Source organism: Vipera berus, assembly GCF_964194415.1.
Source record: "Vipera berus genome assembly, chromosome: 1".
NCBI classification, from domain to species: domain Eukaryota; kingdom Metazoa; phylum Chordata; class Lepidosauria; order Squamata; family Viperidae; genus Vipera; species Vipera berus.
The window spans coordinates 70514914-70532731 of record NC_138202.1 but is presented as its reverse complement, the minus strand read 5'-3'; the positions used below and the strand labels follow the sequence as shown (position 1 = coordinate 70532731).

General features: G+C 45.4%; 1 protein-coding gene across 4 annotated transcripts in view; it reads right to left on the bottom strand.

Annotated features, from left to right (window-relative positions):
• Positions 1-13698, bottom strand: part of DPF3 (double PHD fingers 3) — a 250009-nt gene extending 236311 nt beyond the window's left edge. For 2 of the 4 annotated variants that reach the window (XM_081315574.1, XM_081315575.1), the window contains exon 1: positions 13640-13676. In XM_081315574.1, the coding sequence (XP_081171700.1) occupies positions 13640-13671 (32 nt within the window). In that variant the 5' untranslated portion in view covers positions 13672-13676. Of the gene's footprint in view, positions 1-13639 lie in introns of all 4 variants that reach the window. The other 2 variants (XM_081315577.1, XM_081315578.1) reach the window with 2 other exon arrangements.
• Between the last annotated feature and the right edge of the window lie 4120 nt (positions 13699-17818).

Below are 17818 nucleotides of genomic sequence, written 5' to 3'. Positions count from 1 at the left end.
TATGGAACCATTTAGGAATAAGTTAATTAAGGAGCAGAGCCAAAATGGGATAAAGTACTGCTATGGGGCAGGTAAAGTTAGCGAGGTCCCATATATGTTAATTCAAAATACATTCAATAAGTTTTTATGTTCCGTTGGGATAAGGATTGCTTCTTAAAGGAAAATAGAATGGTTAACAAAGACAGACTGAATTCATATATCATATTAAGCCATGGCTTGTTCAACAGCTTGCTGAGTTCACACAGCATGCTAAACTAAAATTACAGTAACAAGCCACATTATGGCTTTATGCACTGTGTGACTCCAACCACAGAAAATTGCTGGGATGACTTTGCTCAGCTGATTGCTGATTAATAACAGACTTAGAAATATAATTTCTCAAGAGACCATTGTCATTCATCACCAAGAACAAGCCTGCAATATGGAAAAACCACTTCACCTTCTAAATATTGTACTTCCATCCATTGAAACTGATAGAACAAGCTAGTTCAGGCTAATTTAACTTGGTATCAGGGAAAAAATTCTTTGTGGATTTCTGCTAAAAAAAAAGACTAATGCTTTAAACATTAAACAGAGCCTGGTAAGCATTCTTCAAATTATGCCCCATTACTGTGAAATGGGTGCCTTGCTATGGAATTTACAAATATGCATAAAGAAACACATTCTCATATCCCTTGAACGTTATCCTCCTCCAACCCTATTAATTGCTGGGGAAAGGAAAGGAATACGTTCCAGAATTGCAGGATTTGTGAAACCTGTTTTCCGCTATAACCACTGATACTTCATCCATCCATATAACTTCAGGGATAATGAAAGATCTGAATGTGGAGAAAGCAAATTTACAAAACGTTATAGCAACTATTCATGCTGGAGTCCTTCATCCAATCCACATAAACCATGATAACTGAGAACCTCTGATTCTCCAGACTGAGCAAGATGATAGTATTTCCCTAGTTCACAGCATTCTCCTTCAGCTCATGTTCAGTGTCCATTTCCCCCTCACATATGCAGATATATTTATCTAATACTTCCCCAGAAGATTAAAGCTATAAGGATTGTAGTCTTTCATTGATTATGAGGATTTGGGTTCTGAAGCAGATCATAACTGAAGCAGGTCAATGCTATTTGATTCCTCCTCCAGTTAGTGTAGCTTTGACTGCCTCAAACATGTGGGCTGTTTAATAGCCAAATGCACTTTTCCCAAACACACTTTCACATACCCCCCTGCCATTTCATTTTAAAACCCCATGCTAGAATTGCTAGCCATGTATTAGTCTAAGGTATGGTTAGACTCTGAAAAAGAAGGGTATCAGTTTTCTACTGGAAAACCCACTATGGCAGAAAATTAAGCATCTATCCCCAAAGACAGCATAGTGAATTGGGCATGTTCAAAAGCCACAGAAGGCTAAAAATTAACTGAGAGGCTGGAAGTGTCCTAGAAGAAGTTTTGCTATCCAGAAAGCATAGAATAACAGAGGTGGAAGGGATCTTGGAGGTCTTCTAGTCCATCCCACTGCCCGAGCAGGAGACCCTATACCACAGGTCTGCAACCCGCGGCTTCGGAGCCGCATGCGGCTCTTTCAGCCGTCTCCTGCGGCTCCCAGTCCTCTGCCATGTGCAGTCCCAAAAAAAAAAAGTGGGACTAAAAAAGTTCAGTCAATTCAAATATGCAGGGTAGGTGCATCTCGCCTTGGCTCCACTCTTCAGTCAAATCCTGTTCTGCGCATGTGCGTATGTACGCGCATGTGCACACATTTTTTGCGGCTCCCAGTTTTTCCTTTTGTGAGGAAACCGGTTCCGAGTGGCTCTTTCACTGTTTCAGGTTGCTGACCCCTGCCCTATACCATTTCAGACAAATGGTTGTCCAGTCTCTTTTTTGAAAGCCTTCAACAATGGAGCACCCTCAACTTTTGAAGACAAGCTATTCCATTGGTTGATTGTTCTCACCGTTAGGAAATTTCTCCTTAGTTCTAGGTTGCTTCTCTCCTTGGTTAGTTTCCAACCATTGTTTCGCCTCTTGCCTTTCGGTGCTTTGGAAAATAGCTTGACCCCCTTGCCTTTGTAAGAGCCCCTCAAATATTGGAATATCATCTCACCTCTAGTCCTTTTCATTAGACCAGAGTACGTTGTCGAAGAGTTTATTGCAGGGCACAGTTGTGCTTGTTATGTTTTGCTTTACCTACTTGTACATGATTCATCAGCAACTCCACCCCAAGACATCTATCTGTCCATTGTGACACTAAGAGTCTGATGGCTATACTACAGTGTGGTCCACCACTCCTTGCAGAAAATTATGCTGACATCAAATGTGCTTCCCCAATTACCAAGCCCTATCCTGCTATACTAATGGAGTTAGCAATTAAGCTGTCCTCGCCCTTTTAATGCAAGACAAATTAAGTAGAGCGGATTGGTGATTTCCCCCAGTTTTGTTGTTCCTCCAACTGGGCTGGTTCTAGACATTCTGGCACTGTGGGCAAAGTCATATTCTGGTGCTCCTTATGATTGATTATATTTAACTCTGAAGCAGACATTCCAGTTACCGCTTTATTGGGCATAACTCTGATAAGCTAATAGTCAAACTCTCAGTACCTTTTGTCTCGCTTCAGTGATACCTTTAGTTTCCTCAGGTCCATAGTTGTACTTTCTTTTTCTTTTCTTTCTTTCTTTTTTTTTGTGACTTGCAAGGTCTCATTGGTGTGCTGTTCACTACCACTCACCAATTTTGTGGCTGTTTTTCAAAAACCACAGAAAGAAAAAGTTCTAAAGCAACGAGGAGAAATGATCGACTTTCATACTCATATTGTGTGTTTTGGGAGTCTTTCCAGTGTTGGAGCCTCCTATAATTCAGTACCCTAGGTGACCGCTTTGGGTTCCTAGACCTTAAAACAGTTCACTCCTGCCAAGCGTCACCTGCTGATTGGAAGAGAAACACCAATCACTTTTCCCGATATTGGATGGGCAAGGATAGTCAGGCGCTTGTAATGCCATGTTCATTTAATTTATGTGCCACCCATGTTGTCAGAGATGACTCTGGGCAGCTTACAAGCATTAGAACCCGTATACATTAAAATAATAAACAATATTATTATTGTTTATAAATAACAACAATAATAAATTCTGTTTAGCCACCCATCAAGTTGCCGAACCCACTGGTTATAGACACAGAAATGACAGGTCAGTCAGGTCACTTCTGAACTACCTCACTCGCTCTTCAGAAAGACCAGAGACAGGTAGGGTGAAGTGGGAAAAAGCAACCATTAACAAGCAAGCTCCACCCTCAGCTGTGCCTTCACGGGAATGGCAGGGATGGCTGTTAATCTTATTCAGTCCTTGTGGGCAGCAGCATCTGGAACTGGACTCTGGATGTCCCAGGGAGCTGGAATGAGGTAGTCAAAAAGGCACTACCCCACCAGCAGTATCAAAGTAATAAAACAGTAAAGAAAAAAAAGAACAGTCATGCAAAACCTGTTTTTGACAAAGCCGTGGAAAACTTATTGTGCCCTCCATGATGGCAGAGGCAGCAATGAGCCGTTCTTTGCCAACTGAAGGTTGACCAGTCACGCAGCACAGGAGTAACTCTTTCTCTCCAGAGAGGGATAGTCTTGTATTTTTTTAAACAAAACAGGCCTCATGCTCTTTCAAAGGGTCATGAAACTCATGGTTAAATAACAAGCTTTATAAGGGACTCCGTGTTCCCGATAAGCTTTTCGGGGGACACTCAGGACAGATATCTTTGTGGAAACCAGGTATGAAATGCTTTCCTGCAGCGCAAGCCAACAAGGCCATGAAGCATAGCCTCCTTGACCCAGAGGGCAGGAGCCAGGCCTGCCAAGCCTAAATCAGTCAAAAAAGAGCGAGAGACAGAATTCCGACTTCATCAGCAACCACAGAGCAAATACTGTGATGGGATGCCCAATCACTAAAATAAATACATAAATAACTGTGAAGGTGGGGAGAAGAAAATTGTATTTTACAACTGGAGCACCTAATGACAACTTTAACTTGCTTCGGGAAGGAGACAAAGGCAGCATCATGAGAATATGGTGTTTTTAAAATCCACCACTGTATTTATGATGCAGTTAAAAGGATGCAGGGATGAGTCCCAAAACTAACCCCCCCCCCTTTTTTGCCTCCAGTTCAAATATTTCCCTTTCATTAAATGTGATCCTGCAGCTCCTTGTTACAATGGCATAAAAAGGTCATGTTTGCAGGAGACAGCTGAATTGGTAATTTCAGACAACTGCTTGTCCTGCATCAGTCTTGTGTCTGTCATTATTGACTTTTTCTAGCCAACGGGTATCAAACTCATCACGTCACATGACATATCATGACGTTCTTTGCCTTTGCGGAGCCGGGGTGGGCGTGGCCTGCATATGACGCATCCGGCCCGTGGGCCACCAGTTTGACACCCCTGTAAAATCTAACCCTTTCACTAAAGGGAAACGCCTTCTATTCATTTTGCCCAACCACTCTCACTCCTATACTTAGAGAATGGGGAGAAATAAGAGAGCGATAGACGTAGAGTTCCCAGGAAAACTCTATTAACTGGAGCCTCTTTAGATTTCATCTCTGTAAGTGATTCAGGAGGGACAGTTAACTCTCTTGTGCATAATTCACACGATACATTTGACCAGACAATGTTAAAATTTAGCCCTAAACAACTCTCAGGATCACTTGTCTGGGTTAAGTGAGTTAGTAAGCTTGCACAACACATGTTGACCCCAGCATATCATGCAAAGGTTACCAAGTGATTTTTATTAATTTCTTGGACCAGCATCGCAGATAACACTAATGTAGAAAATCTAAGGTGTAGTCATTATTTGAAGAATATATAGTAAAAAGTAAAGGTAAAGGTTCCCCCGCACATGTGTGCTAGTCGTTTCCGACTCTAGGGGCCGGTGCTCATCTCCGTTTCAAAGCCGAAGAGCCAGCGCTTGTCCGAGGACGTCTCCGTGGTCATGTGGCCGGCATGACTAGACGCCAAAGGCGCACGGAACACTGTTACCTTCCCACTGTAGTGGTCCCTATTTTTCTACTTGCATTTTGACGTGCTTTCGAACTGCTAGGTTGGCAGAAGCTGGGGCGAGTAACAGGCGCTCACTCTGTTACGCGGCACTCGGGATTCGACCCGCCAAACTGCCGACCTTCCGATCGAATATATATCCTATTTCATATACAGAAGATTGATGGGGGATGGGGGGGCAATGAGGACTCACAACAGAGCTACCTCAGAATTTATAATGCATATGTAAATATGCTAATCATGTCCAATTATTGTTTCATATCCATTTATGTGGCCATTGTTTTACAATGCTGCAAAACAAAGAAGTCGTTTCCAGGCTGGAAGCTCTATTTATATTTACTGGGACAAACTCAGGGCATCCTTAGGCTTGGAGGAAGATCAAGATGGCAGATATGATCATGTAATCAAAGCTTTTTTGATGGGCATCCTGTGCATGCTGCATGTACAAAGCAGGATGGGGCTTCATATTGCATGGCTGTCTCTACCTTCTCTACCTTTTGGACATTCCTCCAGTTCTCTGGGACTGCCTACAGAGAATTGGCTACCGTACCTTAAGGAATTGCTTAACAGATAGTAATGTAAGAACTGGATCTCTTTCCAGCATACAAACAAAATGATAGGCCACATTTTAACAGCCAATTTCCGATTTTAAAATATTTTTAAAAGATAGCATCCCTTATTCTTTCCTCTGTCTGTGCCTGTAACCGTCCTTAGCCCCATACCATTGCTTCCATTTGTGAGCTGCCACTTTTACCTGGACTGACTCAGGTCCTCCATATGTTGTGACAATGGATTGGTATCTAACTCCAAGCCCCCAAAACAAATTGCCGGCAACCTGCCTCCTAGTCTTAAGCCTGGAGAGTTGAATTTTTGTATACTGAACAGCTGCTTGAAGGGTGCCAGAGTTTTGAACCAGCAAGTGGATGGGTATTAAAAGTCGAGCAGGATCCAGTTTGGGTCGATCACTGGGCCGGAGGTTTAGTCTTCTGAGCTTTTGGACGCACTCTGGAGCCCAAGCTCAGGGAACTTCTGTCTAGTGTGCGCACACACTCTGCTAGAGAGCAGTTCCCTGAGCATGGGCTCCAGCACGAATCCGAAAGAAGATTAAACCTCTGGGCCTGGTGAAATACCCAGATTGGATCCTGCAACATTATCCTGGACACGTGTTTTCGCCTTCATTCACTACAGGCTTTTCTTAAAAAATAAATAAAGTTGCCTTCAATTGTTTTTCAGCAGACCTCAGACTTGGATCAAGGCAATGTGGTGCATCAGGCAGTGGCAGTCCCTAAAGGCCGATTCTGATATCCAGTCTCCCTGTACTCTGTGCTATACTATGTCTGCCTTTAGTTGACATTCTTTGCTTTCAGGCTTATGGCAGACTTTCTCTTTTCCTTTTGTTTTCCCTTTTCATAACTGCCCACTTTCTCAAGTGCCCGAGGAGTATTTAAGATAAGATCATCTTTATTGCCATTTTACTGTGGGCACAATGGCGCACAACAAAAATGAAATTTAGTTGCCCGCTCTCAAAGTGAGACACATACATGACACCCACCTAAAACATGCTACATACAACATATGTATAGATCCACACCCCTACATACACATAACAATAAAATGTTAAATACTGTCCATCTTGACTATATAATGGAAGGAGGAAGCTTGAGAGTTCACAAGGTTAATGCTGCATGGAATGAAACTATGGTTGAATCTGGATGTTCTGCTCCGGATACCACGAAGCCTCCTCCCAGAAGGTAACAAGGAAAACAGGTTGTGAAGAGGATGTGTAGTGTCCCAGATAATCTTACGGACCCTGTTCAAACAACGCTTATGTGCCATGTCCTGGATGGAAGGGAGGGAACTGCAATGATCTTTTCGGCCATCCTCACCACTCTCTGCACCGCCTTCCTGTCTGAAGCAGTGATGCTTCTAAACCAGACTGTGATGCTGTATTTGCAGTTGTCAGACTGATACCCACACAACCAGGTAAAGGTAGGTTTATAAGCTGTATATAATCCATGGCATACAGGTAGTCCCTAAACCTACAACAATTCATTAATAACTGTTCAGAGTTACAATGGCACTGAACAAAGTGACTTAGGACCATTTTTCACACTTATGAGCATTGCAGCATCCCCATGGTCATGTGGTTTAGAAGCAAAGTCAATGGAGAAGCCAGATTCACTTAACAACCGTGGTACTACCTTAACAACTGCAGTGGTTCACTTAACAAATGTGACAAGAAAAATCATAAAATGGGGCAGAACTCACATAACAAATTTCTCACTTAGCAACATAAATTTTGGGCTCAATGGTGGTCATAAGTTGAGGACTACCTGTACTGAATTTACAGCTGAAGAACAGCTTGAGAAGTCAGTCAGAATGTGTTTAGTGAGCAGGGAAGCCACTGGAGATAAAAATAGGAGCAATTTCCTGGAAATACCAGCATTTCTCACTTCAACTCTTTGTTTCAGACTTCCTTTGTATAGGTGTTTATTTAATACACACACATATTGTATTCTTTTTTGAGAGGGGGAAGTAGCTGCCATCTCAATTCTTATGCAACCCGAAGGGTATCATCTCCAACATGCAAGAAGGATGTAAAAGGGGGTTGGGAGCCTCCCAAGGTTTGCAAAAATACACAACTAACTTGAGGACAAATCTCTTGGAAGAACTCCAAAAACAGTTCCTGGAGGACTTCACATGTGTATTGGCCACAAAATACTGCTGGGAGGAAGAGTGGGGAAAAAAAGAGGTTGAAAGATGGACTGCAAGTGCTGGAATTCTGAGTATTTCACATTATACATTATAACCACTCCACAACCCCATCAGAAGACTCAAGGAACATCCAGATTTGCTGAAAATCAAGAAAGCTTTGGGGAGAAAAAAAACTTTCCTCCTTGGGGGGGGGGGGAGAATGACAATCAACAACTCGTGAAGAGTGAACCAGAGTAGAAGAACTGAGGCTGGGGGGTGGATGTCAGAGATGTCCACAAAATGTGGAATAATGCGAATAATCCAGATGGTGTCCACAACAATGCAATCAAAGTTCCGCGATGCACATAACAACACATGAAGCATTGATCACACCTTTGTGGCCATGTTAATGACATTTTTAGCCACATCTTTGTAGATGCCAGGAGTGCAAAACTAGAGAACAAAGAAAACGCAAGCTGGTTACAGTTGGATTATAGCAGAAGTCCCCAACCTTTTGGGGACCAGGGACCAGTTATGTGGACACAGGTTATTCCAGGGACTGGAGGGGGTGTGGTTTTGTATGTTGTCTGCATCCCGCGGATGGGGCTTTGCTTGTTTGTGTGGCCCGTTTGCTGGCATACCACGGACCGGAGGTTGGGGACCCCTGGATTATAGCATATTCCATGAAGTTCTGAAGGGACGCAGTGGCTCAGTGGGTTAGGACGCTGAGCTTGTCGATCAGAAGGTCGGCAGTTTGGCGGGTCGAATCCCGAGTGCCGCGTAACAGAGTGAGCGCCTGTTACTCGTCCCAGCTTCTGCCAACCTAGCAGTTCGAAAGCACGTAAAAATGCAAGTAGAAAAATAGGGACCACTACGGTGGGAAGGTAACAGTGTTCCGTGCGCCTTTGGCATCTAGTCATGCCGGTCACATGACCACGGAGACGTCCTCGGACAAGCGCTGGTTCTTCGGCTTTGAAACGGAGATGAGCGCCGGCCCCTAGAGTCAGAAACGACTAGCACGCATGTGCGGGGAAACCTTTACCTTTACCTATGAAGTTCTGAGAATGGGGCAAATCCACTGTACAGTAAAAATAAATCATTAGGAAGGTGCCTTAGTTGGCCCCTATCACCAAGGTATGGTAAAGAAATGAAAAGGATTTAAACCTTTCCCAGCGTTTTGTTGGTGTGCATATTTTCCTCCTCCAGAATCAGAGAATATTACCAGGCCTGGTCTAAACCAACAACCAAGCAGTCATAATTTTTTTAAAAAAAACTTCAAAAAAAAGGGAGTGAACCAAGATGACCTCTCAAGCCTTGCAGGTCAAGATCCACATCAGGAAAGAGGCATAGATGAGTAGGAATCCAATGCAGGAAGTGAGTATGGCAGCACTTAAATATTTGTCCTGGGAGCTCATATTTAAAGGTGGCCTTCACCAACTTAATGCTCATGGGATGTGTTGGAGCAACTCCCAGAATTCCCAGCCAGAAGGTATAGAATGGATTTGAGGCAGGAATACAGGTCATAGGGCAAGGTTTGGGGAAGGTGTCAATGCAGGCACACTAAGATGCCCTGTAGGAGATAGAAAGAATTGGTTCCTTGCAGGAGCAAAGGTTCCTTCTTCGTGGCTGCTTCAAACCGTTTTGATACAAGTTTTGCCTTTTAATAATCAAAAGCAACTGGGAGGGGGCGGGTGTGGAGGGAGAGATAGGCAAAGAAAAGGAAAGATGTATATGGAAAAGGGAGAGAGAGAGAGAGAGCGTGCCAAGGACTATGTCATAAATCAGGGGTCTTCAAACTCGGCCCTTTTATGACTTGTGGACTTCAACTCCCAGAATTCCTCAGCCAGCAAAGCTGGCTGAGGAATTCTGGGAGTTGAAGTCCACAAGTCATAAAAGGGCCGAGTTTGAAGACCCCTGTCATAAATTATAGCCTTCCCGCAACTAAAGAAGTAAGTTTGGAAAGCGCTTTCTATTCCGGGAGCGGGGCATGCTAATTTAAAAAAAAACAGCATTTACTCCCTGGCCCCCTCGGTGCCTAATCTTATCAATTCAGCCCTCTCCCGCTTTCTCCTTTAACACAGGGCGGGCAAGGCGGTATTTCAAAGGGCAGAAGCAAGACAATGCGCGTCCCTGTATCCCTGGCTGAATTGGAAAGGCAAGGAGAGCTGCAACGAAGCTCCGCGGAAGAGACAACCCACCCCCACCCCCGCCCGAGCGATCCTGCGTGGAACAAAAAGGCGAATCGGGGGGGAAATTAACAAAGGACCCGTTGCCTCGGATCTGGCGGTCCAAAGTATTTCTTCTGAATATTCCGGGAGGCTGGAAATGAAGCGGTCCCCAAAGAGATTCGCCGCGGCAATTGAGGGGCTCCGGAGCTATCGCAAGCGCTGGAAATAAAAAAGGGGGTCTCGTGTGGTCAAAGGAAGCGGCCAAGACACAAAGAGTTTGAGAGATCACCTGATTTAGCAGGTCTAGAAAGCAGATTGCCCGTTTCGGTGATCTTCAAACCCGGCGGGGGGCAACCTTTGTGCGAGTTTCTGGAAAGTCTAGCCGGGTGGGGGGGTGGGGGGGTGGGGGCGGAGCGCAATCTTGAGATTATGTTTTTGAGACGGAATAAAAATGCAGACGGAGCAAATGCAAATGTCATTCGGCCCGCTTTCATTGTCAAGGAGGACACACGGGACTGAAACGCTGCACGCCGTATCGCCCCCTCCCTCTCCTTTCCTTCAACCCCCTCTCTTTCCTCCCCCCCCCCCATTATTATATGCCTGCGCCGGTTTTGCTATCATTTAACCCTCGGGACGAATTTAAATTCTTCTTCCCGATCACCAACTTTTGAAAAGCAATGCTCTTTAAAATAAACCAACAACTTGAGAATTGACAGATGGCCAGCAACATTACTAAAAAAAAAAGAAAAAGAAAAAGCGAATTTGCTATGCTTGATATCTATTGTTTCCTCTCCTCTCACCCCAGTCAGACGGGGGGGGGGAAGGGGGGCGGGGAGAAAGAGAGAGAAGAGAGAGCTAATTATATTAAAAGCCTGCCTTGGCTCCTGAAAGATTTCAGGGGGAAGAACTCTGGGCCACAAGACGAATGAAGCTTCGGCGCAGCCGGGTGAAGAAGTCGGCAATGATTGATGCGGAATGGTCTTGCTGCAAATAAATTTAACGATGTGGCGTTAAGAGGGCAGCAGCTTCTTCCCTCCAGACCCCGGCTTTTTTTTTTTTTTTTTTGTCTGTCTCCACCCGCGCCACACTGGTTAAAGCCCCGGCGGCTCCAATAGATACACGCTTCATTTGCACCTGTGATGTAAGCAAGAATCGATTCCGGATCCTCCGCCTTCCCACCCACCCCCCCCACCCACCCCTCAATATCACTCCGAAAATCTTGCCCTTCCTTGGAGGAAACTCAAGCGCAAGTGACTTTCCCCCAAAGGAATTCCATTCCGCCTCTCATTTGTCTCGGCGAGGTAGAGAAATCCCTGAAGTTATTTTCATCCACAGCGTGTTCGTGTCCTGCACGGTAGCGAGCGGGCTTTCGCGTGAACCCGCCTTCCCGATCGGGCTGTCTTGTCCGGCAGCCAACTTAAACCTCTCAGGTGAAGGAGCCGGAAAAGAAACGGGAGGGGCCGTGGCCGTGAGACTGAGCACTTCCCCCAGCAGCCCGGCACTGCTCGGGGGAAAGGGAGGGCCGAGCAGGTCATTCCCCAGGGAAGAAAAAAAGAGAGCTTTCCCCAAACCCACGGGATACTCGCAGGATGTGCAATTCCCTCCAAGCCTGGCTAAGCCCTCCGCGCTCTTTCCTTCGGGGGAATCGGGTGTCTCATACACGTGTACTGTAATCTAGTCCCGAGGTTGCCAGGCTTCGGGTTTCCCACGGAACTCCCCGGGTTGTTCCTCCAGCTTTCTCTACCTTCAGGTGCGCGGCGGGGACTCTCTGGATCCCGAAAGCCACGCGCGCCGCCCTGAGCTTTTTGGAGAAAGGGCGCGATCTGACGACGCCAATTACAAGCTTTGAAATCGGGGGGAGACAACAGATTCCGGAGGTTCTTTCTTTAACCGACCCCTTGCTCTTCATCTGTCCGCCCGACGCCGCCACCGCCACCCCACCCCCGCATCTCCCCACCCACCCGCGCAAGAAAATGAGTTAATGCCCTGAAGAATAGCAAACGCCTCTTCCTTAGATCGCGTTTGGAATTTATCACGTGGTTTTGGTTGTTTTTTTTTACCCCGTATTTTGTCCCAAAACCAGGATGGGGAGGTCACTTCTTTAAATCCGAGGGCTCTCCGCGCCACTTGCCTTGAACCCCCCCCCCACCTCACCACCACCACCCCCCGCGCGCCGCCTTTCAGCTGAACGCGTCTTCTCTCTCCAGCCGTTGCCCATACCAAAGAAGCATGTCTGGAAACACCCTTGGCCAAGTGTTTGCCAACTCCGGAGGGAAGATTAAAACTGGCAGAAAACTGGCAATCGGAAGCACCCGAGAAAGAAAGAAAGGGCTGGTGTAGAGCGAGAAGCCGCACAGCCGGATCCCGCTGGGCCAAGTGCCCGACTTAAAGCTCCCTTCGCTTGGCTTCTGAGACCCGCCCCCCCCCCCCTCTTTTCGCGGAAAACTCCTATGTAAAGGTTGTGGGCGGCACAGAGAGAGAGAGAGAGAGAGAGAGAGAGAGAGAGAGAGAGAGAGAGAGGGAGAGAGGGAGAGAGGGAGGGAGAGGGAGGGAGAGGGAGGGAGAGAGAGAGAGAGGGAGGGAGAGAGAGAGAGAGGGAGGGAGAGAGAGAGAGCGCACCCGTCCGCAGGCAGCCGCCTCTGGACCCGCTGCCAAACCCCACCCTGCGTAACGCTTTAGGGGATTAGCCACTGATGCGTGCCTACAGACCACCTGGGAAATCTGGGGCTCTCTAAAGAAAGACTTACTGCCCACCTTTAATCCCAAAGGGAAGGCGAGCTTTCCCATCCCGTCCCTCGGCGGTTTTGGGGAACCCGTCCAGTCCACCTTGCACCTGCGCTGGTTGGAGGATTTCTGGCCGGAAGCCAGAGTTTGCTTTCGGTTGCGTCCCCGCGACATCTAAGTCTAGGAAATCTATACACATCCCAGGACTTTCTCTCCTTACCAGCCTGACTCTAGTGGTGTCGCCTACTTAGGAAAGCGAAAAGCGAACGACGATATGCAAAACAGATCGCCGGACTTCCTGCGCTTTATTGGAAGCAACCGTCCACGAACCGGAGTTATTCATCTCGGACCGCAACTCTCTCCCTTCCTGCCCAATAAATCCTGGATCCGGGCTGCCCCTTTTTGGCCAGTAGAAAGGGAGCCGACAGAAGCCTAGAAAAACAAAAAAAGTCCTTTCCTCTCGCGCGTCAAAACCCTTTCCAACTACTGGAGCGTTTGCAAAAGCAAAACTCTTAAAACTGCAGTCCGACTGCATGCCAAGACAACCATTATGCACCCAGTTTCCACAATCGATCTTTCTCTGCTGGACACCGGGCGGGCGGCCCTGGAAGCCAAGCCGGACGCCACGCACAGGACTCTGTCAAGCACAATCGCCCACTCCGGAATCCGTAAAAACCTTGCCAATTTCAGCAGCCAAGAATCCGGGGAAAACTGCAAGCACTTATCCGTGCCTTCTTTAAAGCCCCAAACTCTTGTGAGGGGTTTTTCCGTCACCACCAATAAATAAAATAGAACGCAATATATATATATACATATATATTTTTTTCTTATTAATTTCCGAGCAAGAGATTGGTGTGTGTTGCACAAAAAAAAAAGAAATAAAGGAGGATATTGGAAAGAAAAGAAAGAGGGAGACGAGATCAGCTGGGAGTCTGGGGACACCAGCTTCAGTCTGGCAGCAAGCCTCGGAAAGGCGCCCTTTTTCATATTTAAACCACGCGGAATATGTACATTTTTGATTCCTACTTACGCTTTCAGGGGGTTGTGAATGACAGTCGCCATTTTGCTACAATGTAACAGAATATTGTGTCTCAGAGTTCTAAAGGTTCGCTCAGGGGAAGCGGTTGGCCAATCGGGAAAGCGGATACCGGCCCGCTGTCCAATCAAGGAATAGAGGAGGAGCCAGGGCTCTGCTAGTTATTAGGGGAGCTGTCAAAGCCCAGAGGTCACTCCCTTTCTGTGCAACTGTTAAGAGAGCAGGTCTTAAAGAGACAGCAACATGAGCAGAAGGGTAATCGTCACTAAATTTTAGAACAGTCGAAAGACTTTCTGTAGTAATCTCCGTCTTTGTTTTTTCCTTCCGAAAGTACGCACAGAGACAACTATAAAACAGACTTCATTCACAGTCTGTTTGTATTTTTGTGACGCTTCTCGTCCCAAGTAGCATGCCCTCACTTTTATCCACGAGAAATGGGTTCATATCACTTCAGCGGGGAGGGAGGGAGGATCTCCTGCTGCATACTTAGGCAAGTGGTTTAGGCAGCAGGCAGTATTTTAATTATCTCCATTTTGTTCCTTTGATCTACAGCCACTTTCCCTTTAGGTTTCCTGGGAACTGTTTAGAAGCAGGGACTTTAGGGCAGCACCCTTCCCCCTCCACTCGGAATTTCTGACAGCAGTCCAGTCTCCGCAGCCCATGCACTAGTTATATAATGCAGAGGTGGTCAAACCGACCGCCTGTTTGTTTCACTCAAAGCAAGTTTACGAGGTGAGCATCTTGTTTAACGTGTTGAGACTTGACCTCTCTGATCTTTTGACATGAGGGAAGGAAGGAAGAAGGAGCATTAACTATATAGCTTTTTAAAAAAAATAATAACTGCAAGAAAAAAAGTGGAGACATCACCCCATTTCTGGGGAAATCACCAAAACTCCAAGGTGGCTGAGTTTACCTATAGCTAATTATACTAGTCTGTGAATTAATTATCCAGTAGGAGGGGGGGAAAAAAGATTTTTAATGTGCTAAGACTGCAATTAAACTGATTTGAGACTAAACCTATTTAGGCTGCAATCCTATGCAACACTGTAAAGGGTCAGTCAGACTTATTACTGATAGGAAACTTGCAATGATATACTAACTTATGAGGGGGTAGCTAGATGAATATAATAAGATTTACAACTGAGCTTTCCAAGGATTACATCAATAATAATAATAATAATAATAATAATAATAATAATAATAATAATAATAATAATAATAATAATAATAATAATAATAATAATAATAATATAATGTAAGTTGGAAGGGACCTTGGAGGTCATCTAGTCCAACCCCCTGCTCAGGCAGGAAACCCTATACCATTTCGGACAAATGGCTGTCCAGTCTCGTCTTAAAAACTTCCAGTGTTGGAGCATTCACAGCTTCTGGAGGCAGGTTGTTCCACTGATTAATTGTTCTAACTGTCGAGAAGTTTCTCCTTAGTTCTAGGTTGCTTCTCTCCTTGATTAGTTTCCATCCGTTGCTTCTTGTCCTGCCTTCAGGCGCTTTGGAGAATAGCTTGAGTCCCTCCTCTTTGTGGCAGCCCCTGAGATATTAGAACACTGCTATCATGTCACCCCTCACCCTTCTCTTAGTTAAACTACACATACCCAATTCCAGCAACCGTTCCCTATATGTTTTAGCCTCCAGTCCCCCAATCATCTTTGTTGCCCTTTTTTGTACCCTTTCTAGAGTCTCAACATCTTTTTTACATCGTGGTGACCAAAACTGGATGCAGTATTCCAGGTGTGGCCTTACCAAGGCATTGTAAAGTGGTATTAGTACTTCACGTGATTTTGATTCTATCCCTCTGTTAATGCAGCCTAGCACTGTGTTGGCCTTTTTGGCAGCTGCAGCATAAACCTGCCTCCATCAGCAACACCCTTTGCAATAATGCTCCATTTTGAATATCTGTGTATCACAGGAAGTTATATTTCAATGTCAGTTCATTGGTCCACTTAGCTCAGTGCTGAATACTCTGATTGGCAGTTGCTCCTCCATGCTGCAACCTATGACAGAGCATATTCCTTGCATACAAAGGTTTCCAGGTCAGTCTCCCTAGTTAAAACTGTTGGCTATCTCACTCCTCCATAAGAAAGTGGCTGAGTATTGAACTGTGGATTTGCAGACTAAAGGTCTCTGTGACTCTGAACAGCTTCAAGGCTTCAGATGAAGCACAGATTCTGTTGCTTACTCCCAGGGACATGTTTGGAGACAAAGCATGTGCTGTCCCTTCATTTGGATCACAGAAACTAAAGAGATCCACTTAGCTGAAAAATAACCCATGACGAATGGTGTGTACCTCAAACGAATAATGACTTGGCCAGAATTCCTGGAGGTCTATCTTGAAAAACAGTGAATACTGAGGAGAGAAGAAGGTTATGATGGCTGCTCACCAACCATCTGCTCCCTAGAGTCCACCTCTGTGTGTTATGCACTCTGTTTAGTGCTTCCTAAACCATGCGCTGTCCTCAAGTATGGAGGAAGGATGTTGTTCCATCAGCAAGAATTGAAGTAAAATCCCCTCTGCTGCTAATGCAGCTAACCTGTGCATTGTATGTGTAACGGGAAGGTTTTCTTTGTCTCAAGCATCAAAATGTCCGGCCTCCTCCTGCCAACTTCTGCAGATATTGGTACTGGCAATGAAGCTGCTGCCGATCGAGCCCTTGCTCAGGGCAGGAAGCCACTACTAAGCCATTCTATTACAGCTTCTAGCTCTAATTTGAAAACATCGAGGCCAGGATGGATTGCTCTATTGATAAGCAGTTCCTACCATCAGGAAATTCTGCATTATGTTCCCCCTGAATTTTCTTTTAATTTCAACCAATTGTCCTTGTACTGTTCTCGGTCTCAATAGAGAAGAGGTCTGCCCCTCTTGCAAATGACAGTCTTTGAGATATTTATAGACATCTATCACATCTCCCCTAGTCCTCTCTTTTGCAAATTAAACATGCCCAGCAGCTTTAACCATTCCTCATGGGGCTTGGATTTTAAACCCCTTTATCATCCTAGCAGCCCTCTTTTGAATCCACTCCAATTTCTCCATGTCATTTTAAAGTGCAGCACAAGTGTGGCCTAATTAGCACAATGGCACTGTTGCCTTCTGTTAATTGGATGTGATCTGTTAATGCACTGCAAGACTTTATTGGTCATCTGACTTTCTATTTGTTTATGCTTGTGTTAAGATTGGTGGCTACTAGTAGTCTTAGTTCCTCTTCATCTGCCTCCAGTGCAGTATCTGACTCAGATGAAAGCCGATACTTGTCACAGCTGATCATCATCCTGAGCAATTTGGCCTACGTCTGGAGTCTTTCAGGTTAATTTTTTATTGCATTTTGCCCTTTAATCCACCCAGTTTGGTATCATCTGCAGATCTGATAAGCAGTTCTTCCATTCCATCTTCTCTGGCAGAGGATGGCCATTTTCAGAGATCAGAAGCCAGGGAACACCACATGAGTTCCCCTCCATAACAATGCAGGATCATTTACCCTTTGGATAAGGATGTTCTATGTTCTATTATTGGAAATCCACCAGACTGCTCTAGCATTTAGCTGTCAGATAGGATGGCTAAACAAGGAACAATATCCTATAGCAGGGATGTCAAACTGCCGGCCCGCAGGTCAGATGCGTCACACTGAAACTGCACCCACCCCATTGCTGGCAATGGGGAATAAGTCACGATACGTCACGACACATCACATGACGTTGCGAGTTTGACACCCCTGTCCTGTAGCATTCCCTTGGTCTACACCAGGAGTAGGCAACCTTGGCTCTTTTATGACTCGTGGACTTCAACTCCCAGAATTCCTGAGCAAGCATGGCTGGCTCAGGAATTCTGAGAGATGAGGTCCACGAGTCATAAAAGAGCCAAGGTTGCCTATCCCTGGTCTACAACCAAACTAAACATTCTTTCACGATCTGTTCTTGACAGATACATGGGGGCTCCTGGTAATAGCATTCTTTCCTAGTAGATTGCAGACAATCTGTTCTAATTCTCTTTCCCTATATCCACTTTCCATTTGTTCTGATGAGATTAATATATTTCCTAGTATTGTTTCTTAGAAAATTCATACTTCCTACAGCCATTTGACTTTAGTTTTTCATTTTTTCCTCCTTCCATTTTTTTCCTAAATTCCATTCTTGAAACTACCAAATAATATTATGTCCCATACA